Source organism: Silurus meridionalis, unplaced genomic scaffold, assembly GCF_014805685.1.
Source record: "Silurus meridionalis isolate SWU-2019-XX unplaced genomic scaffold, ASM1480568v1 Scaffold70, whole genome shotgun sequence".
In the NCBI taxonomy this organism is placed as follows: Eukaryota; Metazoa; Chordata; class Actinopteri; order Siluriformes; family Siluridae; genus Silurus; species Silurus meridionalis.
In genome coordinates this window covers 480,001-507,875 of record NW_025804663.1, presented here as the reverse complement: position 1 = coordinate 507,875, position 27,875 = coordinate 480,001, and the positions used below count along the sequence as shown (strand labels likewise).

Sequence of the window (27,875 nt, the reverse complement as noted above, 5' to 3'; positions counted from 1 at the left end):
TCTTGACCAGTCACATGATCAGGGGTTAGCAGCTGTTCACTGTCCACTTCTTCCAGCTGTTCCACTAGGTCAGACTCCAGCGTTTCACCTCTGTTCTTAGTGATCATTTCTCTTAAGTAGGCAGCGCCATCTGGCTTTTAGCCTGCAAAGGCTCCTTCTGCTCGCCTCCCGGCTCTGCTCAGGCTGTAATCGTTCAGATGCTGGTCTTGTGTAATGGTTTCTGAAGCCATGTAAGATGTGAGGCTCTGATCTGGAGCTATCTGGAGCCCCAGCGCTTTGGGGAAAGCCCACCAGTCTCTGAAGCATTTTATTACACTTCTCAGGTTGTTTCCTGTAGGAACTTTTATCAAATTTGGCTCCAGGATTTGGAGAATGGCTGAGACTACTCACTGCGTCACGATACATGCTGTTGAGAGGCCGATACCAAACAAGGGTGAAATGGATCAATATTCAAATTTGAAACTACAGACATACCCTAGATATATATATATATATATATATATATATATATACATACACTATATGGCCAAAAGTTTGCGAACACCTGCTCATAAGTGTGGTATGTGCATTTTTCAGTATCACATCCCACATTTAGTCCCAATTTTCTAATAATTTCCTGAAGAGTGGAGGGAATAATAAGAAACTTATTATTAACGCACTTATGACCAGGTGTTTGCAAACTTTTGGCCATATAGTGTATGTCTATATATATATTAGTGTATGTCTGTAGTGGACACCATGCATCAACGGTATAAAAGGTGATTCAGTAGAACGCGTTGTTTCTTCTTGTTCTTTCGGGTTCTCCCATTAGGTAGCTACTACCTGCATGTCTTCATTCACCACATCCATAAATCTCCTTCTTGGTCCATCCTCAGCATTCTCCTACTGATATACCCCATGTCCCTCCTCTGCACATGTCCAAACATCTCAATCTCACCTCCCTCACCATGTCTCCAAAATGTCCTACATGCCCTGTCCCTCTAATAAACTCATTTCTATTCCTGTCCATCGTCATCACTCTAAACGAACATCTCAACATCTTCAGCTCTGCTACCTCCAGCTCCACCTCCTGTCTTTTACTCAATGCCACTGTCTCTAATCCATACAACATCTCAGGTCTCACCACAGTCCTATAAACTTTCCCTTTCACTCTCACAGATACTCTTCTATCACAAATCACTCCTGCTATCACTCTTCTCCACCCACTCCACCCTGCCTGCACTCTTTTCTTCACTTCTCTAACACACTCTCCATTACTTTGCACTGTTGACCCCAGGTACTTGACCTCCTCCACCTTCTCCACCTCTTCTCCCTGCAACCGCACCCCTCCACTGCCCTCCCTCTCATTCACACACATGTACTCTGTCTTACTCCTACTGACTTTCATTCCCCTTCTCTCCAGCATGTACCTCCACCTCTCCAGGCTCTTCTCCACCTGCTCCCTACTCTCACCACAAATCACAATATCATTAACAAACATCATAGTCCACAGAGCAGTGTTGGGCAGTAACGTGTTACTGGTAGTTTTTAAATAAAGTAACTCTGTTAGCGTATGGTGCGTTACCCGTTACTTTTATAAATGAATGAATTTGGGCTGAAGTGTAGACTACAGTCTGACCTGTTTACAGCAGAGACACATTGTAGGATTGGTGGATGAACCACTGTAAACAGGAAGAAGACGCACTGTGGGCGTGTCTCTGTTTATTCAGGTCTGTGCAGCAGTAATGGCGAGTCGAGGCGAGAGCAAGACGAGTTTCTCAAAGTGGAAATATGATCATTATTTCACTTTAGTTGGGCATAAAGACAAAAACTTTTTAGTCAAATGTAAGTTGTGTCTTTCTGGTTCGAAGCTCGTATCTCCAATCTGTTGAAGCTCCTCCAGGACCGCCATGCTAGAAGCTAGAAGCTATGCGCTAACCCGGTGTTCTGTTCTACATTGTTGATAGTTTTCATACTTCAGCTGTGAAAGGAACATGTTTAAGAGCTCAACACAACAGCAGAAGCCACTTTAGTGTTTGATTGTGAATTTATTATTCAGCTTGTTTTGTTATTTATTTCAGAAATCCTTGTGATATATTCAGTGTGTGCTGCTCTGACTTTAATAAAATAGTGTTTATAAATGACTTTGTGTTTAAGTCAGTTTTGTGTTTGTAGACCATAACACATAAAAGGGCATTAATGGGAACATTAAAGAAGGTTCTTTAAAAAGTAACTAAAAAGTTACTATTAACAGTAACACATTACTTTTTGGTGTAAATAATCAACAAAATAACTACGTTACTTTTTGAATGGAGTAATGAGTAACTGTAACTAGTTTCTATTTTTTTGTAACTAGCACAACACTGCCAGGGAGACTCCTGTCTGACCTCGTCCTTCAACCTGTCCATCACCACTGCAAACAGGAAAGGGCTTAGGCCCAATCTTTGATGCAGTCCAACCTCCACTTTAAACCAGTCTGTCGTTCCAAACTGCACACTTCACTGCTGTCACACTGTCCTCATACATGTCCTGCACCACCCTCACATACTTCTCTGACACACCAGACTTCCTCATACATGTCCTGCACCACCATGGTGACGTATCTTCCTGTGTTTGCCTTGTTTGCCGTGATTTCCAAGTTTGTATTTCTGTTGGCGTTTTTAAACTTAAACTTTACAGTTGATCTTTTTTCCTCCTTAAACAATCCTGAACAATTGTTTTTTGTCTTCCTGACTCCTGACTATCACTAGTGTTGATTAAATTTGTTGCCTCACACACTTTATCTGAACTCTATTCGCTATTATAAGCACTATGTTGGTTGTGTGTCTGCCTTTGAGCACAGGTGAGGACTCGTTCGAGTTGCAAAATGTGGAGTTGGAGCTTGAGACTTTGGAGAAACAGATCCGCGACCTACATGCAAACCATGCCCAGCTGCGAGAGCGGAAAGCAGGCCCAGCACACCTACAACGCAGCCCACCCAGGTATCGTTCACTCCGGCACCGGGGCACCACGGACCCTGGATGCTGCAGCAGCGGAAGACACGAGCCAAGCCCCGGTCGAGGACGTCTACCCCGCCACCACCGGCCTTCGAGATCTCGACTGAGAACCGATTTGCCCCTCTCTGCGAGACGGAACGCGATACTGTGATTCTCGGAGATTCCATCGTCTGGCATGTCCGCTCTACCAGAGCTAAAGGTAAGGTGCACACTTGCATGTTCTCGATGACGCTGCACAGGTTCCTGCGATTCTGAGAGAGAACTTCGGAGCTGTTGTTCTTCATGCTGGAGTGAACGACACCTGGCTGAGGCAGACAGAGATCTTAAAGAGGGATTTCAGGATTCTGGTGTAGACGGTACGCAGCACATCGCCCACAATGAGGATCATAGTGTCAGGACACTACGCCCTGATGGCCTGCACCCCAGCAGAGTTGGAGCAGCAGTGCTATCAGATAACATCTCTAGGATACTTCACACCATCTGACGGGTAAGACATCAGTAGCAACCATTTATAGTGCCCTTCTTAATGTTAGTCAGATGTTAGGATTCAGCTTTAAATCATTTGAAGTGCTCGTTCTTAAAGTTGTGCTTTCAGACATACATAGTAAACTCGCTCTAGTCACCGTGTACAGACCCCCAGGGCCCTACGCTGATTTTCTTCAAGAGTTTGCTTGTTTTCTTTCAGACCTCTTCATCAATTTTGATAAAGTGCTGCTTGTAGGAGATTTTAATATTCATGTAGATCATATGTGTCAAACTCAGACCCGCAGGCCACATCCGTCCCGACGTACAATTATATCCGGCCCGCGAGATGATTTTATAAAGATCTATTATTATAGTTATTAATGTCCCGGCGATATGAAGCGCTGATAACACAAACTACAGATCCCATAATGCATCGCTTCAGCTGCCTTACCGAACACTAGACTACCTGAGAACATTCCAGCATCAATCAAGTGGAGCTCCTGCTGATGTATTTAACTTTATTGTACAGTTATTGTGAAACAGCGCCTCACAGTGGTGAAGAGAAAAGTTGACTCTGAGTAGATGTTTACTGACACTGGCGGTAAACACGTGTGTATGTGTGTGTGTGTGTGTGTGTGTGTGTGTGTGTGTGTGTTATTAGTGGAGTGAATGTGACTGTAATTAAGGAATTGAATCTGAGACGGAACTACGAGACAAAAAATCAGGAGAAGCTGAAGAACCTGAATGCAGAGCAGAAGATACAGAAAGTAGAAGAGTTAAAGAAGAATCTGACATTTCAGCAGATGTTTTTCACCAGAGCAAAATCCCAAAGTGAAGCTGGTGTGAAAACAGAGGAGAAATCAGAGTCTCATCAGCAGGTTATTTACTGAGGGAGAGTTTCTGAAGAGCTGCATGATGAAGCTGTGAGACGGCTGGTGTTCCACAGGAGATACTTTTATAGAGAGCAAAATATTTTAAGTTATTTAAAGTTTAAGATTATTTTTTATGAAATGGCATAAGAGCAAAGAAATCTGATTGTTATGATTTGTTGTTATTTTAACGTTTACTTAAAAGCACAATGTTTATTTTTTCAGGGTTTTTTCCCATGTTCATATTTCTAACTTGTATAATTTTGACAGGAGATATTTATATGAAGAGCAAAATATTTAAAGTTTAAGTTGATTTATTCTGGAATATTATTCCTGTCTTTTTTATTCATATTTACGATAAAAAAACATTTAGTTTTAGTGTGTTCAATAAATGAAATAAAATTCAATAGATTCAAAAGATTGTCGCTGCCCAGTTCTGTTAACAAGAGAACAATATCTTTGAGGAGTTTCAGTCAGGTTTCAGGCTCCATCATAGCACAGAAACTGCTCTAGTTAAAATCACTAATGACCTGTTTTTAGCTTCAGACCAAGGCTTCATCTCGCTGTTAGTTTTACTAGATCTTAGTGCTGCATTCGACACTATAGATCATGATCTCCTCCTAGATCGCTTACAGAATTACATCAGCATTCAGGGACAGGCATTAAGCTGGTTTAAATCCTACCTGTCTGAATGTTACCATTTTGTAGATTTAAATGGAGAGCTATCCAGGCTAATGCTAGTAAACTTTCTACTACTACATTCTGATAAGACGGAGATTTTGCTTATCAGCCCAAAAACCAGTAGACAGAAGCTCCAGCATCTCAACTTGCATTTAGACGGATGTTCTGTAACCACTAGTCCAACAGTAAAAGACCTGGGAGTTATTTTAGAGCAACTTGTCTTTTAAAAACCACATCAACCAAGTTACAAAAACAGCCTTCTTCCACCTTAGAAATATTTCTAAGCTAAGAAACATGTTGTCTATATCTGATGCAGAGAAGCTCGTCCATGCATTCATGATCTCCAGACTGGACTATTGTAATGCATTACTAGGTGGATGTCCTGCGTCATTAATAAACAAGATACAGTTAGTTCAGAATGAGACAAAATGTCACATTTAGCTCCTAAAATCTGGAATAGTCTTATTTCTGCAGTAACTACAGGGGAATAAAGTTGATCAGTCACACCATGAAGTTATGGGAAAGAGTAGTGGAAGCCAGGCTGAGAGAAGAGGTGACCATCGGTGAGCAGCAGTATGGTTTCATGCTGAGGAAGAGCACCACAGATGCATTATTTGCTTTGAGAATGTTGATGGAGAAGTATAGAGAAGGACAGAAGGAGTTGCATTGTGTGTTTGTGGATTTAGAGAAAGCGTACGACAGGGTGGAGAGAGGAGTGGTGGTATTGTATGAGGAAGTCTGGTGTGTCAGAGAAGTATGTGAGGGAGGACATGTATGAGGACAGTGTGACAGCAGTGAAGTGTGCAGTAGGAACGACAGACTGGTTCAAGGTGAAGGTTGGACTGCATCAAGGATCGGCACTGAGCCCTTTCCTGTTTGCAGGGGCGAAGGCTAACCGGTTAACTTCCATATGGTTTTGGTCTATTGTGCTATCCATGAGAGACTGGGAAAATCAGCTAAACAAACTAGTTATGTGGCAAATGCAATTCCGCGATAAACCGGGGGCACCTAACCACTCTCTCTCTCTCTCTCTCTCGCTCTGTCTCTCTCTCTCTCTCTCTCTCTCTTTCTCTGTCGAGTTAAACATCCTCCTGAGGTACCAGTAACCACTGTTCCTTCCCCTCTCCTAAGCTCAGATATTTCTGTTTCATCCTGGTCTTCTTTTGGATAGTGTTCTCTTTAATTGGAGGTGAGTCTGTGCTGTTTCTGTTGATGTTTCACAGCCCTGAGATCCATACAATTACAGAGTAAGAACAGGAGCTTTGAGGATGGATTTGGACTGTAGTTAATATCAACAGTCTGCTACACTGACTCAGGACTACAGTTTGCTCTGATCTCCATCACTGCTCCTCAACATCATTTATCTGTAATAAATGGACATTCTGTGTCATCCAGATGAGGATGAGGTTCCCTCTTGAGTCTGGTTCCTCTCAAGGTTTCTTCCTTATGCCATCACTCTTCAGATGAGTGGGACTTCTGGTTGTTTTTCTTAGTAAAGAAACCTTTTCTGAGAGTTGATCAGTTGCTTCATTGTGCCTCATGTGGTGCTACCTTAGGAAAAAGAATCAGAACATACATCCATTCAACACTAGCACCGGAATAACTAACGTCTTCTGGACTGCACTGTGTGTGTGTGTGTGTGTGTGTGTGTGTGTGCACGGTAGCTCTCATCATACCTATATAAAAATGAATTAATTTAACATTTTTCATAACGTCACAGTGAAATGTTTTTTCTTCACGAGACTGTGGGCGTTTTTTGAGACCCAATAGAGGCAGTATGGTGTTACTGGGGTTTCAACCCGATCTTCTGTTCTGTAACCAGAGCAGCTAAACCACCCTCAGCCCTCAAATAAAACTGTGCATAACTGTTATCAGAAGGGGACGTGCAATACGATTCTGCGTGTAATACATTTCTGCTTCCATATTTTGTGCAACACACATTAGACTGTGCAGTACATCACTGTATTTATATTAATAACAAACTCCTGACTGTCGATGAGCAACTGTGTAATTGTGGTCCATATCCTATTTTATTATAACATTATATTGTACTGTTATTAATATTTAATATAATAAAGTGATCAGACCATGAAATGAGTTATTATTCATATCAGTACAGAAATATTATATTTCACTTGGTTTTTCTCTTCACTTAGAGAAGATTATATATAAATATGTTTCAGTGTATACTGTATGCAGTGATCTGATTGGCTGTAAAAGGCTGTGTGTTTGTAGGACATAAATGCTGTAAATAAATTGGTCTATAATGTAAAGATGATCCAGTATCTCTTGGGTCAGCATGACAGAAGTCAGCACAACAGGTGTGTAAGAATCAGAGCCAAGACGTGAAGCTCACTCCTGAGCAGCATCAGATTTTCATGTTAAATCAGCAGGACAGTGTGTGTGTGTGTGTGTGTGTGTGTGTGTGTGTGTGTGTGTGTGTGTGTGTGTGTGTGTGTGCGTGTGCGTGTGTGTGTGTGTGTGTTCGTTCCTGTACACGCTGAGTGAGAAACAGTATATCCGCTCCAGAAACCTGCTGATCTGAGGTGATGACTCACATCTTGTGTGTGTGTGTGTGTGTGTGTGTGTGTGTGTGTGTGTGTCCACAGCTTAGAAGAACTATATTTAAATATAAGCTCTTACTATAGTCTTCAGCACACTACAAGACACACACATTTTCCACGTTTGTGTGTTTTATTAGATATGTCTGAACAGCATCTGTTTGGCAAAGTATCGTAAAAAACATAGTCGCTTTGTCTTATCTAAATATTTCATACACACTTGATACCTTACACAATAAAAACATGAACATATTTACATCTTAATTAAATATTACATGATTTATAAACATTGTTCATTGATATATTCAGGGGAAAAACAGGAAATGCTTTGTGTCTATAAACAGTGATTTTTCAGTGCAGTGGGAGAAGAACAGATAGGACACTAAAACATCATTAAATGAAGTGTCAGCACAAAAACCTCATCTAGATTACAGTTAGAGTTCAGATTTCTCTTTATCACACTCTCTTCACTGAAACGTTCTGAGTTTAGATCAGGACTTGTGTTTTATTTCTTCACTCATTAGAAGTTCATTGTCTGCAGGTCAGGACTATTCGATGATAGGACATTTTTCTAAAGGTATCATATTTATAGCCATCATAAATAAATCTATACATTTCAGTTCAATATGCAAAAACAAATACACACAGATACAGAACTTTTAATGTCCATATCAAAGATCAGAATGAAGAGAAAGTGGAATCTGGATCAGATGAGCTGGATTCAGTTTTTTATGAATTGCTGGTCTCCAGCTGGTTTTTTTCACACAGAACCAACTTACCCTGAAACAGGTTGAAGAGCAAACCCATGATTAATGTGAAAGATCAGCAGGCTGATGAAAGAGAAACCCGGGGAATAAAATGAACAGATTGGTGTTAGTTAACACCAATTAAGTAAAAACTGCAAGACTTTAGTTAAGACTGCAATACCGTCTGTCAGATAGTGTTTTCCAGAATCACATGTGACCTCAGCTGAGCAGATACAGGTTGAGGGCTTTTCTGAAATTGGTGGTGCTGAGATTTGAACTCATGACCATCAAATAACAAATCCAACAATGGATTCCAACCACTGAAAACTGCTGAGCTTCCACTTTTAAGCATCGTACCTCAAATAATATTGTTTTATGACCATGGTGTGTAGAAAAGCATCTTAGATCACACCAGCTCTTGAGGTAGATGAGCTACATAAGAAGTATAACATCAGGTTCCATTCCTGTCAGCCAAAACCAAGAAACTGAGGCCATCCTGAGCACAGACTCACACACCAGGCAGGTAAAGGATGTAAAAAAGACCAGATGAATCTCCTTTTTATTCTGTTTAAACTGAAGCTGTGACTGTGAGAGCCTCAGATTTATGTTCTGGATGAGTGGAACTGGACGTGTTCTTCTGCGGAGAAGTTTGTTTGCTCACCACGTTTGTAAAGAGTAATGATTTAAATACTGCATACTTTCTGACACACAATCCGTTTCCAAACCAGATGCTCTTACCCACAGATCTCTCAATCAATTTTGTTGTTGTTTTTGAACCAGTGTGTACCAGCAATCATAGTTCACATTTTCTATTCATTCTGATGTTTGATGAGAACTGAAGCTCTTCACTTTTATCTGCATGATTTGTAGCATTGGGCTGCAATCACATAATGTTGGTGATTTGATAACTACATAAATGTGCAGTTCTACAGGTGTTCCTAATAAAGTGGACACAGAGTGATAATGGGTAATTGGTAAAAAGGTGCGGTTTAAATTCCTAAAACTGCTGCTGTGACAAACAGTGCAGCTGCGAAGCACAGAATTATAATAATGCACTCGTTCTGATATGTATGATATTGTTTCTATAGTAACAGCTGTAGTTTATTTTCCATTATGGTTCCGTCAAAGTTCTAAAGTTCAGAATGAACTTCCACTCACATGTCTCATCACAAGCTGCTACAGACTCATGTGCACTTAAAACAACAGCAGTCAGCATTTCTGCGACCCTTTTAGACCTGATGATGGGGGTGATGACAGCTCAGGGCCGCCCTCTGATATCCTGACCGCAATCAAACCGTCAACGTCAAACCTCAAAACAACAGCTTTACTTTAGCAATCTGTTCCATGTTAATAATCTGACTGTCTATAGAAACATCACATTTAGAAAGAAAAAGGAAAACCACACACGATGTAACAAAAAAATGATAGATTTAAGTAGAAATCCAAACTGCCCTGTTGTGTTTGAGGAGCACATTCACATGGGTTTAGCAGTGAATATGTACAGGAATCGAGGATGTGCAGTCATGCTGGAGAGGTGATTTATTTCCTGGCAATAAAAACCTATTTTCAAGCACCTCCTTCACTATCTCAGGAAAATGTAATGGATGTCATGTCTTTATTTTAGATTCTGTACAGTTTCTCAAATCTGTTTTTAGTCCCAGCCAGTAATCCACAGAGTCTGGAAAAACTCCTTGTTCCAGTAAGAAAGTCATTTAAAGACCCTTTGGCTCATTGTCTCATCTCATTGTCCATCTGCTCATCATCAGCTCTCTATCACTTTTCCTGCATCTATACATTTTCACTCACAAGTACATGATTTGTTCTGGGCAATCTGAATATATTTTTACAGCCAGAGGGCGCACAAGGCTCAGGAAAGTGAGATACTGAACTCAAAGATGCGGAATTCAAACGATCTTCACGCATCTACTGAAATCTATTTATAGACATGATGGAAAGTGCTTGAAAAACTGAAATTGATATTTTACTGTGTTTGTAAGTAAGTGTTAAATATTTGTATTGAAGTGATTGTTTAAGATTTCCAAAAAAACAAAGCACTCCTGACTTTTACATTTTGACCTGGGAGATCTTACTAAAGCCAGTAGATCTTTTGAGGAGTCATGTTTGATTTTATACCCAAGACATACAATCAAATTCCCATCAACGAGCACCCGTGCCTGTACTGGATCATCTGTCTCATATAAACTGTACATTAGGGTATGTTAGCTTTAGTTTTCTATTTCTTTGTTATTGTTGATGCCACATTAGTATTTGTTCTTATGGAACATTAAATAACCATCAACACACAGTACAATGCAAATGTAACTTTTTGTGTGTATGTTGATATGTTCTGAATTTCCCTGAAGTGACACAATTCCTATATTTATTATAATGCTTTTTTCTCTAAATATCTTGAACCTTGAACGAGGGCATCATGTCCCTAAAATCGTGCCCCTGGCCGTCAGGTGTAGGTCTGGCCATGGCCATGACTAGCTTTAAATTCTTTGGATGATTAAGGTTCCAGAAGGAACAGTAATGTCTTCATAATTTTATTGTAAAAGATAAAATACTTTATGGAAAAAACCTGCATTTCAAACCCTAATATTAATAATCAGTTCTCAATGGGGTTAATGACCCCTTCATGTTGAACACTCACTGACTCACTTCTGTATTAGATCAGAGTTTCTTGTTGAGAAGAACGAGATGCAGCTAGAACGGAGACGTCAGGGTTCACGTGGACAGTTTGTGAGCGGTTTGCAGTAATGTTGCTGATGTGCACTGCGATTTATTTAATAATTAGTCAGAAGACCTGAGAAACAACAGAACAGAGGGGCGAGAACTTCACACCAACACATATAGTGTAATAAATCTAAAGCTTTACAGGAGACGTTTATGTAAGAATAGAAGTAAAACATTGGAACAATTTCAGTAAAAGCAGTGTGAACTTTGAACTACGCAGATTTGTGCAGTGTATGGTGTTGGTCCTGATATCGTTAAACTGCTGTGTACGGAACTGTGCCATTCTTTCAACCACAACAATGTTTACGTCCTGTTAAGTAAAGATTAGTGAATAAATACTTCTGCTGCAGAACTTCTAAAGATCTCAGGTGTAAGAACAAACATTTTCAAGAATAAAACACAAGTCAATTCCACTAAGATGCTAATGCTACAAGGTATTTAGCATGTCCAGGGCGCACAAGGAACTTGTTATTATATTGAATTTTTATGTTGAAATTATTTGGCATTAGCAGGAAATTTAGATTTAAAAATTGTGCATATTTGATTTAATTGGCTGTTTTTTTTTTTTATTCGCTTATGATTTCTATATTTAAATAATTAATACATCAAAATAAACACAAAAAACAAACATTCTAGCAACTCATAACAAGACAAATCTACCAAAATCACAGTTGTTCAATAACTGGCTTAATCCGGACCTGCTTCATGCTCCCGAGTCGGAAATAAAAACCTCGTCTAGTTTATACTGTAAATAGTGCACTTCTATGGAGGGCGTAGGGAAACACAAGAGGGTGATGATTTCATAGTAAATTATACCATAAATCACACAAGGAGCCAATTCACCTACTTTACTTTCTTATACTATTCATGTATTTTCTCGATATTTATTAATGCGATGAGTTTTTATTATTGTGTTATTTCAGTACATTGTTTTGTTATTTGAGAATCAGTGCCATAAATTCATTGTGACTTTATTTTGCAAATGATTGAGTTCAGTATCTGATTCTCCAAAACAAAACATTTCTTTGATGAAGAAATGAATGTTTCTACACGTTGTGCTTTTTCTGGAATAATGCTGTAGATCTGGAGTTTGAGGTCTGTGGTGGTTGAATGAATATATTGTGCATCATGTCAGTTGTTTTATTTTGATCTTTTTAAATGCGTGTTTGCTTTGCATGGTTTTTTTTTTTTTTGTGTATGTGTTTTCTAACACTTATCGGCATGCATTCTTGCTATCCTGTGCTAATGGGGGCCTTGGATTTCAATCTGATAAAAGCACTAGAAATAATTTACATGATCCATAAAACACACAAATGTGATTCTGAGTTAATTCTGAACTAAATATCAAAAAGCAGGTTAGAAAGGAAAACTCCACCCTGAATGATAATGACACTGAAATATCACTGATGTGGATGTTTTGTGATTCTGGGTCTAATCTGATGTGATGTTTGTTGATTTGTTGAGGTTTTTTTTGTATTTATTTTGTGAGATGATCTTCAACATAGATATTACTGTTCGCTTTAATCACAATCTTTCTCTTCTTGCTCACGTTTCATTTTTCAGTGACGTTTAACATCTTATTAATCCAGCAGATTTGTAATGTTGCAGCAAATGCAGAAGTCAAAGTGCTGCAGGTAGATGAGGACAGAAACTCGGCTCAGCTGGTTAGAGATCTATAAGATGATAAAAGCATTGGTGGTGCTATTAACTGGTAGATGAATGTTGTTTTGCAATGTCACAATCAGCAGGTATTTGAATGGTCTTGCTGGTAATTTATGAAAATAAACCATTGAGTTATTGAATACGTCTTTAATGCTGCTGGAGTACATGATAGTTAGAATAATGAATGTGTAAGTCATTCATGGTGGAGTTTTCCTTTCATTTTTGTGTACAACTAAGAGATCCTGCACCTCTGATAGGTATGAGCTCATTAAAATTGAAGACTATAAATGTTACATCTCTAAAGAATGTGTTGCTGCTTGTCCTGCAGTGTCATGGCTCATTTGTAAGAAAAAGATTAGTCATTTACCTGACTACGTCTTTATGGAAAAGAAAAAGCTCTAACATCTGCAGTGTCCTATCCATCTAGACACAAACACATTCAGTCAAAAAAAAAGAAAGGCATAGACACTAGTTTGCTCCCTCCAGTGGTATATTTATGTATATTACTGAGTTTTAAATGTACTTTATAACATTTTAATACTAAAACTACATTATCAAGTGGTAATAATCTCAGAAGAGCGGCTGAAGGGGGATGACAGTAGTATGATGGGGTAATAAGGGTGGAAAAGGTGCAGGGGGGTGCAGGAGCGGCCGAAAGACCTGAGGTTGAGGTAAAGTGTGGAACGTCACGGCCGTTGTGTGGATAGAGGGCGGAGCCACCATTGAAACCTGGGACGAGGTTATGAAGGGTGTGATCTCAGGGGCAAGGGGAAAGCGGCTAACAGGCACTACCTGGGCAAAAAGGGAAGGCTGAGCAGGCAGGAAGGTTGAGTGATGCTGGAGGACGGTGATAGAACTGGATGGAATGGCCGATGCTAAGTGAACAGGGTGAAGAACTGGGGAGGAGATAGGAAGTGTTGGTCTGAGCTTAGGAGAAAACACCTTCTGGTGCAAGACATGTTTGTGGGTGTGGCTGTGAAGAAGGCCATGCGTTTCCACACCATTGAGTTGAGATGTAAAGCACAGCATCGGGTTGAATGGACCCCGGATCGCGCATTTCGGCATTTCCTCATCCCGGAGTTGAAAGCCTGGCAATGGTGGAGTGTGCTGGCAGGATTTATCATGGCTGACTTTCTCTTTCTCTTTGACTCGAGATGAGATGGGACATTTCTTACACTCATTTGCAGATTCTTGCTCTGTTGCCGAGTCACAATTTCGGACTATAGGAAGCTGATTTGTGTCTTTAGGCTGTAGATCTCGCTCAGTTACAGCCTGAGAATTTATCTCTGAGAAACAGGGAATAGGGTTTTTATCAATAGAAGCTTCACCTGCTGCATTATCTCCTTTTACAGCGTCACATGGTGCTGTATCCTTTAAATCGGGGGTATTCCATGTTGAATCAATGTCCATCGTTCCCACGGATTCATTTAAAACAAAAACAGCATGTTCATCAGGAAGAGGTGTGGTTTGATCGATTCTTTGTCTTTTGCATCCATGATTTTGACAAAAAACATCTTCTTCTTCTTTTTCCTCTTCACCTAGCTCCTCACTTACCCCACACTGTGCCTGATCTGACCATACATTATCCTCTTTGCTCTGGGAATCACTTTTTCGTTTCTTTGGTATAGTTGGGCTGCTGTGATCTGAGGCTGATGTTTCTCGATCAGAAGGAATCATACTGAGACGGTGTGAGTCATTTTGTGTCATCATTGTCTGCTCTAAAGCAGAAACATCTACAATCTCCCCACTGTTATCAAGTACCTTTTCAGCTTCGACTGAGCTTCCTGCTGAGGAAACAATGCTGTTATTCTCTGCCTGATTCTGAGCTGATTGCTTTGACTTCTCTAATGGCTGCTCTCGCTGTGCAGCACAGCCTTTAAATTGGCTTTCAAATCCTTCTTGTTTGTGGAGTTTAGTCCATTTTTTCATGTTTGCACTCTGCTCCAGCTCACTGTGATCCTCCTTCTCCCTCCTACTTCTTCTCTTGTGCCTTTTTTTGTGCTGACTTCTGTAATGGCGTCGCTCTCTGCCTTGCAATTTGTCCTCCGCTCTCTTGCTGCTCTGAGCCCAATTTTTCAGATGCTTGTATTTGCTCTGTGCATCGCTGGAATGCAGGTGGCACTTTCGGATCTTTTTTTCCACTTTACATGTGGCCTCCTCTGTGGAAAACTCGCAGGAGACTGAGGACGTTTTGGGGCTTTTTTCAGAAATGAAAGACAATTCTTGGTCATTTTTGTTCTGAAAGTCATCAGTGGACTTCCTGAACTGGGAACCTCTGAAGTCGAAGTGGAGAGGGTTGCATCCGAAGGAGATGGAGGGCTCTGTTTTTGTGAAGTACACCATTTCTGAAGGCCATTGGAAGATAGTTTTACCATCTCGGCCCACAACAGAGATAAAAGGTTGGCTTGGTCTTCTGAGAGAAGTGTTGTCTTTTTCTTGGCTTTGAAATGAATTGACTTCACATGACATAGGTTGAGGAGCATTGCTTATGGTGCTCTCTTCCTGACCATTATCTTCTTTATTTTCAGGTATATTGCTCTCTTCCAAGTCCAGACTGAGATCCGATCCTCCAGGGACAGCAGTAAAGTGGCTAATTGGAGACACTGATCTGTCCTCTGAGTAAACGAGGAAAGCACACAGATCTGACTGAGGCATTGCATCATTCAGGGCACTTTTGCTGGAACTCTTTTGATGTGTCACCATCTCTGTATTATAATTAATCAGCTTTTCTCCTCGGTACTCTCACAAAACACTGCAGCTGAAGACTCCAGCTTAAGTGAAGCTCTCTTTGGAAAGGAAAAGGAGAAGGCGATCTTTGACGAAGAGTTTGTTTCTTCGTTATTCCTCGATATGGCCATGAGATTTGAGATTCTGTCTCCTGTTCTGCAATGTTTTGGTTTTCATCCTTATCCATAAAGCAGGATTTATTTAAACTTTCTACTGCCACAGTGGTGGATTTAAACATCGGGCCACTTCCTGGAGCACTACTACACGGACAAAAAAGAGTAGAACAGTTATACAGTATGCAGAGAGATACCAAACCCAGGAGTAATGCTCTTACAATTTTAATGCTATAATCTCCAAAACTGTATCGCATGGGTCAGTGTATTCGATACTCAACTGTCCTAGAAGGTTAAATATTATTTCATGTAGAAATGAATTATCCCTATGACCCACCATTGAACCTCTCTCCGTTGTTCGGCCAATTTGTGTAGCCGCCGGAGCGCTCGTTCCTGCTTCTGCTCATCCTTCCTTAATTTGGAGGCCACATTGCGGGCAAATTCCCTCTGTTTTAGCTCCTTCAGCCTCTGCACACATATAAAAATAATACAGATTATTATTATTATTATTATTATTGTGTATTAAAATAAATTTTTCTTTAGTGTAATAAATGTGTCTGTACATATTTTAGAATAACTGCTTAGTTTATGCATGTATTGGGACACTTGACCATTCCTGCTACGTGGTTCTTCTCCAAACTCTTATCTATGGATGCAGTATAGCAAACTTTTGCATTCACTTGAATTTGGAAACCCAAAACCTATTCCAGCATGGCAATGCCACTGTGTACAAAGCCAGCTCCATGAAGATCTGCTTTACATGGTTTGGAGAGGAAGCTCTTGTGTGGTCTGCTATAGAGCTCCAACTTTACTACACCATTTCATTGGGATGAATGTGAGCTCTGACCGCATCTCAGGCCTCCTCACCTCACTTACATTACAACCATATACAGCAGATGCAGTACACAGTGAAATAAAACAGTTTGGACCCTGGTGCTACATAAGCACAACACAGAGTTAAGGACTAAAGTTGTGCTAGCCTCATAAGGTGCATTGTGTAGATTCTGTATGTATTATGTGTGTTATACAGTACAATGTGCAAAATAGAGAACTGTAAACAAAGTGAACAAATACACTTCTGTATAGGAGCAGTTGATGGCAGAAATATTAACTCCATAATAGAGAATACAGAAAGGCTGGTGAGGGAACGAGTGTTTAAATCTTCTAAAATGTAAGAACAGGAATATGATGTGTAAGAAATGAAAAACTCACTCATTGGCTTATAGTCGCATAAAAATAGGAAATAACATAAGTCGTGTATTTATGTTGTAAAATTCTGCCCTACAATGTGTGATGTGAAACGCTAAAATGACCGAAAGAGAATGAGATGATGAAATAAAGTTGAGAAGATAATGTTCTAGGAGGTGTTTTATTTTCTTTAGGATTTCTGGGGTTGCAATCAGTGTGGCCCCGGATTTGTTATTGCTGAGCCTCAGGAAGTTACAGCCATTGAGTTCACACTATGAGTCAGTCAGAGTGGGAGGACACTGTGTATTTGTGTGTGTGTGTGTGTGTGTGTGTGTGTGTGTGTGTGTGTGTGTGTGTGTGTGTGTCATCAGCATGGCAGTGAAACAGCAGGCCATGTGTTTGATCATATTGCCAAGGGCATGCGTGTATTTAATGAATAACAATGGGCCGAGTACTGAGCCTTGAGGAACACAATGAGAGACACAACAGAAAATCTTTTCTTAACCTCTGAATTCAACAGATAAATAGATTGCAGGTAAGATGGTACACTGAAGTCGGTGCAGGTGTGTGTCATGACTAATAATTTTCGCTGCTCATTTTTGTTTCATTTGTTCATATTCAGTCTGACAAAAAAGGTGTCAGTGTTTGAACACACTTGAGTAGAATGTATACTGTGGTCACTGCTGGTGTAGAGTTGCTAGTGTTGTTTTTTTTGTTAGAGGGATAAAAGACTGCCAAGCATATAGTGGCGTATGTTTTGTTCTTTTCTTTACTTCTCTCCATGTTCTCTTTCCAAGCACCGTTAGCCTTTTATGCTGCACAGCACCACTTGAATTGCAAGATGTTTTGTCAGTTTGTTTTTTGGGGTAAGTCTAGCTGTCAGTCAGCCAGCATGAGCAATACCTCCTATCTGCTTCACTCAATGCTACTACTTTCTCTGTGCAGAACATGATGATTTCTTTCTCCTCTATTCCTACAGCTCTGGGACTGTAATCACTAACCTCACCGTAGTGTGTTCAGCTGTTTATCCATCCATCATAAATATCACTGTATTGTAGATTTTTGTAAATGTGTGTTTGCAGATTTATTCTCATGCAGAACATTTTTACTGCCGATGGTTATATATCAAACATCTCTTTCATTCTGCAAATGCATAAGTACGTTTATGAGTTTTGTTCTGAGGTCATTCAGTTATCAGTTATAGAGGTTATAACTGTTGCGTTCACCAGTACTGTGTTTAATCTTTTGATACTGCTAAACCTTTGTTACCCAGTGGTGCACATTTTCAAAGTTCAGCACCTTTTCACCTGGACCCTTGCCTGTTTTTTTCTTTTTTTTTGTAATTTGTGGAGATTTATTGGTATTTGTGTCTTGAGGGTGTGAACCTATGTTTTGACACTTAGTACAAACTTTGACATTCTAATTCATTTGAGTGTTAAATGGATAGCACTTTTATCAGTGCACATTGTCCCAAAGCATCACTGGGATATGTGAATAAAGAATGTATTTATTATCATTAAAAAGATTCAGTATAAACACTTTCTATTTCTTTCTTTCTATTGGTTTATTTCTAATAAACAAAGCCAGTGGCAACACTATCAAGAAAAACATGGGATGAAGCAGACAAGAAGAAGGGAATCCATCTTCATCTGGGTGACACGGTATGTCCATTCTTTACAGGTCCATCAGTGTTGAGGGTATCAACTGTTCATCTGAGTTACTGTAGCTTTTCTGTCAGCTCCGTCATTTTTTATTGACCTTCTCATCTACAAGATGTTTCTGTCTACAGAACAACCACTCGACTGATTTTTTTTTTTTTTATTGCATAATTCTGTGAATGTTGTATGTTAAAATCCCAGAAGATCAGAAGTCCTAGAAACACTTAAAAGAGCATTTCTGGCACCAAGAACATGTCACTGTCAGAACTACTGAGATAATTTAGTCTTAAAGCGTAGAGGATTAAGGGCCTTGCTCAAGGGCCCAAAGAGTGGCAGCATGAAGATACTGAAGATTGAATCCACACCCTTACGATCAGTAATCCAGAGCATTTAGTAATCCAGAGCATTTCTCCTGAGTTCTCTTGCCAGATGTGAACATCCCAATGCAAACTCATACAAATGTTTAACTAGTTTATCTGTGAAAGCTCCTTTAAGAAAATGCTTATTGTTAAAAACGCTCTACAATAAAAAAAAGAATTGAATAGATTTTCCTCAGTGCTAATAGTTGATGTGAACATTACTCACTGCTCCTGGACTGTGTGTGGGGAATTTATTAAGCTGCACTGCTGCAACACAGTGGGCTGATTAGATCACGAGAATAAGTTGATGTTCCTAATAAAGTGCTTGGTGAGTGTGTATTCCTGGACTTTCAAAAAAATATTATGATCTTTTGAATCAGTTTCCCAGTGGAGAAGTTGGGTGTGAATGTTCAACAGGTGTTCATGGGTCCTGCCTTTAATCTCTACCTCTAAGCCTGTCAGAAGAAACCTCCAGGAAAATCCTCTTCTTTTATAAGAGAAGATGATTAGAGACAAAGGTGAATCACAGTGTTCAGTAAAGCTCCAGCCTGAGGCTGACAGGATGGCCTTCACTGCAAAGTTCACTCCAGAGGCTGCCAAGGTGGCCTCCTCAGCCGAGCTCCAGCCGAAGGCTGACAGAGTGCAAATCCGACAGATGTGCTACATCCTGTCCTGGTTTTTTTGGTCATGGTTTTGTTCGGTTTTATGTAATTTCTTCACCCATGTCTGGTCATTGGTTGTTTCCTTGCGTCTCTTCTGCTCCTGTCTTGATGTCATCATTTTATATTTATATATTATTATTTATACCGCTGTGCTTTTGTTCTCATTTTAGTTTCCGAGTCCTTGTTCTTGTTTTACTCAGGTTTGAACTCTGTTGTTCACCAGACTTGTGTCTGTTATTATTCCACAGGTTTGTCTTCCTGCTCCTTTAATAAACCAGCTTTTTATTTGCATTGCATCAATCAGATTGCATTACATGATTACATTCTTCAGTTACATTCCTAATAACTGTGACTGGCTTTGGTTTGTTTTATTGTTTAGAAAAATGTTTTCTAGACATAATAATTAGCTTGCATGGATGATAGATAATCACCTCTACTGTAAAATAGAATGCATCTGGCTTTCCAGACCTGAATGACTTGACTATAAAAAGAGACACATCAAACACCCAGAAGACATTAGAGAACATGCTGTTTATGATTTCTCACAGAAGATGGGAATGAACAGTATCATGTAGATATCTTGCATTCCATTGGTAAGATTTATGTATATTTTGTATGGTATATAAACACAACCCTTTATAATAACCACTAACCACCTTTAAAGATCCGTGTTTGTGAAATCCTAAAATTGTCAAAACTCTCATTTAATTCTATTACAATTAATTCTATTTTATTATTATATATAATTATAATAGTGAATGGTCAAACAGCCACAAATACTTTACACTATAATAATAATAATAATAATGCATTTTATTTCATGGCGCCTTTCAAAACACCCACATTTATCTCACATTTAAATCACATTTAAATCATCCTCTCACACACACACACACACACACACACACACACACACGTGCAGTTTTGGCAGTAAGACAAGTCAGCATGAGTGTGTGAGCAGGTTTTATCAGTGTGGTTTATTAAGATAGTAACAGTTGGGGATAAAAATAGCATGTGATGTTCAGTATTCAGTTCAGTTCTGTGTCACTCTGTGCTTCAGCTTCACTGTAACCTTTTCCATTTGAGAAAGCGACAGTGATTGTATTCACTCTGGCGAGGGCACATGGGTAAAGGAGAAGTGAACATCAGGTCAGATATAATTTAGTGATGTTAAAGGGTATGTTCACACTGAGTGTGGATAGAGCTCACCCTTCACCCTTCACCCTTCACCCTCACCCTTATCCACTTTAATGCTTTCCTCTCTCTCTCTCTCTCTCTCTCTCTCTCTCTCTCTCCCCTCTCTCTCCCCCTCTCTCTCTCTCTCTCTCTCTCTCTCTCTCTCCCCTCTCTCTCTCTCTCCCCTCTCTCTCTCTCTCTCTCTCTCCCCTCTCTCTCTCTCTCCCCTCTCTCTCCCCTCTCTCCATGTCTCTCTCTCTCTGCTCTCCTCCTGCAAAAAGACTGTTCTTCACTGTCTACCATAAATATATATATATATATATATATATATATATTTACTACACACATACTATTAATTTAGAATTTGATAAGTAATAGGTTAATAATAAGTGTTAATAATTTAGTTTAATGAACAAACAAACTGGAAAGTTGCATCGGTTTAAAAACAGCATAAATTCTTCTAGGTTCACTTGTACTTCAATTACAAATCAAATGCTTTACTTCACAGCATTTATAATGAAATAATGACTTCATGTTTAAATATTTCTGCTACTTGAACTTTAAGTGTTGATGTATAGCGGTGGTTCTGAGGCTGTTCATTCTAATAAACGTATCCTCTGCAGTAGAGCTAGCTCTTGGTCCTCACGAGTGTCAGTCTCATTAAAGAGTTTAATGGTTTGGAGACTGCACTTGGCGATACATTCACCATTCTTAAGATGTTTGGGATTGGCTGAGCTACATTTCTTAAAGTAATAATGGACCTTTATAAACTCAGTGTTTCTTGCTATAATATGGATCTGTTCAGTAATTGTAGTAGCACTAAAAGGGATATTTAGTCTGTACTCACACTTTTCTCTGCACAAGATGCTCTAAAGCACATTAAGAAGGTAAGAAAGGTCACAAATGAACTGTTGATGAGACACACCTGTGACCTGAACCCCATTCCAGGTAACGAGCTCGTGATTTTGATGAGGGAATGAGTAGGAGTCAAAGCTACATGGAACGACTTTGGACAATCAAAGATATAAAATATATTTTGGGTTCTTTAACACATTTGTGTTTGCAGTGGCTGGTGTATATATGTATATATGAATATGTATATATTTAAAAAACATTTTAGTTAAAATGAGAATTGAAATATTAAACAGAATTTTAATGGTTTTGTTGTGAAAAGAACTTTTTAACATATATGTTAAAAAAGTATAATTAAAACAGCAGAACATTCATACTCCTAACATCTGAGGAAGATTTCTAAAGTATAAATAATAATAAAATTCAGCCGAGTACAGATCAGAGAGGAGGAATGTCAGAGGAGCAGAGTGTGTAGGAGGACTGAGGAGATGGTTCATGGTGTGTAGGTGTGTCGACAATCAGTGAGAATCTTTCAGAATCAGCGATTCAGATTGTGATGTGTTACCTGTTTGTGCGCATGGTCATACGAGTTAATGTGATTGTCAAACTCCTGATGTTTGTAGTATTGTTTATCACACAGCTGGCAGTAGAAATTTGCCTTCAGGTCCTCCAGAGCTTTAGCCAACGTTTTCTCCTTTTCCGCATATTCCTGAAACACACACACACACACACACACACACATTTAATGTAACATTCAAGCCCCACAATACACCTGGCATAAATCTTTAAAAACATTGTATTCTTTATCAGCATTGATTATGATGCTGTTTGATATTAATTGACTAAATATTCTGTTGTGACCTTTTCTGGGATTATTTGTGTTATAATGCATCATGACTGCTGAGATTGTAGCTTGAGTTGATTAGAGACACTTAGAAAGGTTAAACTTTATATCTGATTGTCCGGTTTGCCTCAAGTTACTTTATGACTAGAAAATGGTAGTTACTAAAAACACCACAGAACACCACAGAACACCCCAATACACCCACCCGTCTCTATAACTCCCCACAGCACCCCCTCATGTCTCCTCAACTCCCCACAGCACCCCCACACCTCTCCTCAACTCCCCACAGCACCCCCACAACTACCTACAATACCCCACAACTCTCTCAACTCCCCACAACACCCCACACCTCTCCTCAACTCCCCACAACACCCCACACAACTCTCCTCAACTCTCCACAACACCCCCATAACTACCTACAATACCCCACAACTCTCCCCAACTCCCCACAGCACCCCACAACTACCTACAATACCCCACAACTGCTCTTAACTCCCACAGCACCCCACAACACCCCACAACTCTCCTCAACTCCCCACAGCACCCCACAACTCTCCTCAACTCCCCACAACACCCCACAACTACCTACAATACCCCACAACTGCCCTTAACTCCCCACAGCACCCCACAACTCTCCTCAACTCCCCACAGCACCCCTCATGTCTCCTCAACTCCCCACAGCACCCCTACAACTACCTATAATACCCCACAACTGCCCTTAACTGCCCACAGCACCCCCACACCTCTCCTCAACTCCCCACAACACCCCACAACTCTCCACAACTACCTACAATACCCCACAACTGCCCGTAACGCCCACAGCACCCCACAACTCTCCTCAACTTCCCACAACACCCCACACCTCTCCATAACTCCACACAACACCCCACAACTACCTACAATACCCCACAACTGCCCTTAACTCCCACAGCACCCCACAACTCTCCTCAACTCCCCACAACAACCCCACACCTCCCTATAACTACCCAGCACCCCACAACCCCTACAAATACCCAGCACTCCCACAACCCCTACAACTACCCAACACCCCACAACTCCCTACAACAACTCAGCACCCCACAACTCCTTCAACTCCCCACAACACTCCACAACTCCCTACCCAACAACACCCACAACTCCCTCAACTCCCTAATTTTCCTACAACTACCCGACACTCCTACAATTCCCTACAACTACCCAACACCCCACATCTCCCTACAACACCCACGATACAACCACAACTCTTTCCAACAATGGACACCCACCACAACTCCCTACAACACCCACAACACCCCCACAACTCTCCAAAAGCACCTCACAAAACCTTACAGCACCACACAACTTCCCACAGCTGTCTGCAACCTCTCCCCACAACTCCTTATAACAGGGGTGTCAAACTCAAATTTACAGTGGGCCAAAATTAAAACCTGGGACGAAGTCACGAGCCAAACTCAATATTAATTGAAAAAATGACTGCAATTGTGCATATTTTCCATCTCTCCAGATGTGTAATGTTGAACCTTTTCATATGGAAACAAACTTTAGTTTTGCATAAACATTAAATCTGGAACAACCAAAGTTTTTAATATTATAAACACATGAGAAATTAAATTTGAAATAAAACACACATCAGTGGTATTCGTTCCTTATTATGTCTGCCTCGCTCTATCTATAGACTTTTGAGTTCCTTTATCATGTAAATCATTTTTCACAGGGCAACAACATAACCAAAAATAATAATAATTTCCTTCAATTAAAAAAGCAATCTTTCAACCATGAACAGTCCATGCCTTGGAGTAAGAAAAGTGCATAAAGACAACATTCATTCATTGGTTGAACCAGATTCCTCCATCTCTTCTTAGATGCAAGTGCATCATGTCTGGGTTTAGACTCTGAGCTGAGCATCATGTCTGGGTTTAGGCTCTAAACTGAGGAAATCCTCAGGATTGAGTGAAGATGTTCATCAGTGAGACTCCTGAGTGGTGTTTTGTTCATCTTCATTAAAGAGAACAGTTACACACACAGATATGTGCTGGTGAACACAGAGAGTGTTTGAGCAGCTTGGACACGGAGTTGGAGCAGTGTGTACACACAGAGTCCTACTTTGAATTGATCGTGTCTCTACACTGGAGTTCAATCAGCTCCATTTGGAGGTTGGTTGGTGCGATTTCCACGTCAACCACAAACGGATTACTGAGCAGATCAAATCTGCATTTCTGGGCTTTAAAGTCGGTAAATCTCCGGGTAAATTCAGCGCTGAATAGGCGGAGTTTTTCAGCGGTCTCGACTGACGTGCTAACAAAGCATTCTGGGATTTGTAGTATTAGCGGAGCATTCTGGGATTTGTAGTATTAGCGGTGTATGCGCTATATACTGGCGGACCAGCTCTAATACACACTTGATTTGGCCCGTGGGCCTGAGTTTGACACCCCTGCCTTACAACTACCTAACACAACTCCCTATAACTCCCTAATGCTCCCCACAACGAAATATAACTCCCTATAGCACCCACAACTCCCTATAACTCCCTATAGCACCCACAACTCCCTATAACTCCCTATAGCACCCTGTAGCACCCACAACTCCCTATAACTCCCTATAGCACCCACAACTCCCTATAACTCCCTATAGCACCCACAACTCCCTATAACTTCCTATAGCACCCCAAAACTCCCTATAACTCCCTATAGCACCCACAACTCCCTATAACTCCCTATAGCACCCACAACTCCCTATAGCACCCTGTAGCACCCACAACTCCCTATAACTCCCTATAGCACCCACAACTCCCTATAACTCCCTATAGCACCCACAACTCCCTATAACTCCCTATAGCACCCACAACTCCTATAACTCCCTATAACCCCTATAGCACCCTGTAGCACCCACAACTCCCTATAACTCCCTATAACTTCCTATAGCACCCACAACTCCCTATAACTCTATAGCACCCTGTAGCACCCACAACTCCCTATAACTCCATATAGCACCCACAACTCCCTATAACTCCCTATAGCTCCCACAACTCCATATAACTCCCTATAACTCCCTATAGCACCCCACAACTCCCTATAACTCCCTATAGCACCCCACAACTCCCTATAACTCCCTATAGCACCCCACAAATCCCTATAACTTCCTATAGCACCCTGAAGCACCCCACCCACAACTCCCTATAACTTCCTATAGCACCCTGTTGGCACCCACGATTCCCTATAACTCCCTATAGCACCCTACAACTCCCTATAGCACCCTGTAGCACCCACAATTCCCTATAACTCCCTATAACTCCCTATAGCACCCACAACTCCCTATAACTCCCTATAACTCCCTATAGCACCCACAACTCCCTATAACTCCCTATAACTCCCTATAGCACCCACAACTCCCCAACGCCCCTATAACTCCCTATCACTCTCCACAGCAGCCCACAATACCATATCTGCTTTGAGAGCAGGCTGACCCTGCCACTGTTCTTTGGTTCTCCTTCCTTGAACCACTTTTGGTGGGTACTAACCCCTGCATACTAGAAATAGTCTGATCTCGACAATTTGGATCATGTCATCGTTGCTCAGATCTCACTGATTCATTTAGTTGTTGTCCCAGACTCCAGTTTGAGGATGCTGCCACTGTGAAAAAGCATCTTATCTTGTATTATTTCTCTTGTTTCTTGATTCCTTGATTCTGTTTAGATATTTATATATTTCAGAATCGATCATGTTTTTGACCTTTTGCATGGATTTGCCAGTGTTCCCGTCTGAGTGAATAAAGAATGTGCATTTACATTAGAATGGTTTCTGCTCCCTGTCGATGCAGAACCACAGATTGTTTTTCTTGCAACAAGCTGTGCTCCGTCTTCATATATACAGATATTTTTAACCTCATTTTAAAAACATATTTCCTCCCACGTAAATGCAAAAACAATGTGTTAATATCACATGACCATTAGCTGAGCTCAGCTATTAGTGCTGCTAAATTATTTTGTGTTTACATTTATAGCATTTATTATGCTTCATTTCACTTGACTCCGTATTGAGCGGTAGAAATGCTGAAACCAGTAACAAGCTGAAAGATCTACAATTAGACCGAACCCAGATGAGGGCGTTCTCCTGAGTCTGATCCTTACACTGGGTTCTCGGTGTGGTTTGTAACACTGGTGTGATGGATTCACTACAGTGCTAATCAGATTCTCCACAGTCTCCACGTGATGGTGTGATAAAAACATGTCGAGAATTGAAACTATCCACGTTGTTATCAAATCAGAAAGTAACGACGTGATAAGAAGATCAGAGATATAAACAGGGTTTATAACACATGCTAAAGCTTTGCTCATTATCTCCTGCAGTGCATAAGATTGATATGTGAATCTTTTCGAAAAATCTTATTCAACATTTATTCTCATTTGCTGTTATAATGAGCTCCACTCTTCTGGGAAGATGTTCCATTAGATGTTGTGAAGATTCATTCAGCTACTGGGTGTTAATAAAGTCAAGCTCTGATGTAGGTGAGAAAGTGAGGAGGTTCCTGGGGGTGCAGTCAGTGTTCACATTCATTCAGAAAATGTCATGCAGTAGAAGTGAACCTACACCTAAATCAATGTCTGAGAGCAGAAGAATGTGATTTGTGTGTTTTGTGTTATTTGTATAATATCGAGACACACACTTCTTATTTCTTTTTGATATACAGGGATAATAAATTTTGAATGAATGTGTGTCGAGATCTTCGAGAATCAATCGGATAGAGCCTTAGCTGTTCCTGTTTGGTGTTTTATACGCTTTATTAAATATTGATTTGCAGTAAATCTGAGATGAGAACAATTTTATTTGTTTATGATTTAATTTTAAATTGTGTTTTACTGCACAAAGATTTTACTGGAGGAAAGAAATGAAAAGGAAAGTAAGAGCAGGGGATCAGATACACAATCTGAGACCAGGAGAGATGAGATGTTAACATCTGATCTCTATTGGGTATTAGATCAGGATTAGATCAGTCTGATGAAGTAATACTTAGTAGTAAACACTGTGTGTGTGTGTGTGTGTGTGTGTGTGTGTGTGTGTGTGTGAGAGTGTGTGTGTGTGTGTGTGTGTTTATTGTAAAATATCGAGCAATACACTGATACGATGCAGCAGTTCACTAACAATTACAATGCTTTATTCAATAAAAGCAAAACTTTGTGTATTTTTTATCCATTTAGAGTTATATTTCATCGCTTCCTAATTCTCACTTGTTATAGCAGCTATAAACACTCTTTCCCTCACGAGACGCTTCTTAAGAGTGACACAAATGACAAACATGATAAAGATTTTTTGCTGCCATATTAATCTGAATTTAATATTTCTTGAGCTGCACTGTGAGATGATGTGATACGCTAGTGTATTTATAATACACAATATATACACTTTATGTATATATATACACACACACACACACACACACACACACACACACACAGATACACACCTGAATGTACACAAAAATCATTTTAACAGTTATAATGCATTTTTTCCATCTTCTCTGAACATAAATGCATTTATACATTGTCTCACCTGGAGAGAGAAAAACAGCACACACACACACACACACACACACACACACACACAC

General features: G+C 40.2%; 1 protein-coding gene across 1 annotated transcript in view; it reads right to left on the bottom strand.

The window, feature by feature from the left end:
- Positions 1 to 7,675: 7,675 nt before the first annotated feature.
- The window catches only part of znf804a (zinc finger protein 804A), an 86,892-nt gene continuing 66,692 nt past the window's right edge, over positions 7,676 to 27,875 (bottom strand). The window contains 5 exon segments of the mRNA XM_046844598.1: positions 7,676 to 15,417; positions 15,420 to 15,513; positions 15,516 to 15,679; positions 15,873 to 16,003; positions 21,996 to 22,139. Of these exon segments, the coding sequence (XP_046700554.1) occupies positions 13,266 to 15,417; positions 15,420 to 15,513; positions 15,516 to 15,679; positions 15,873 to 16,003; positions 21,996 to 22,139 (2,685 nt within the window). The 3' untranslated portion in view covers positions 7,676 to 13,265.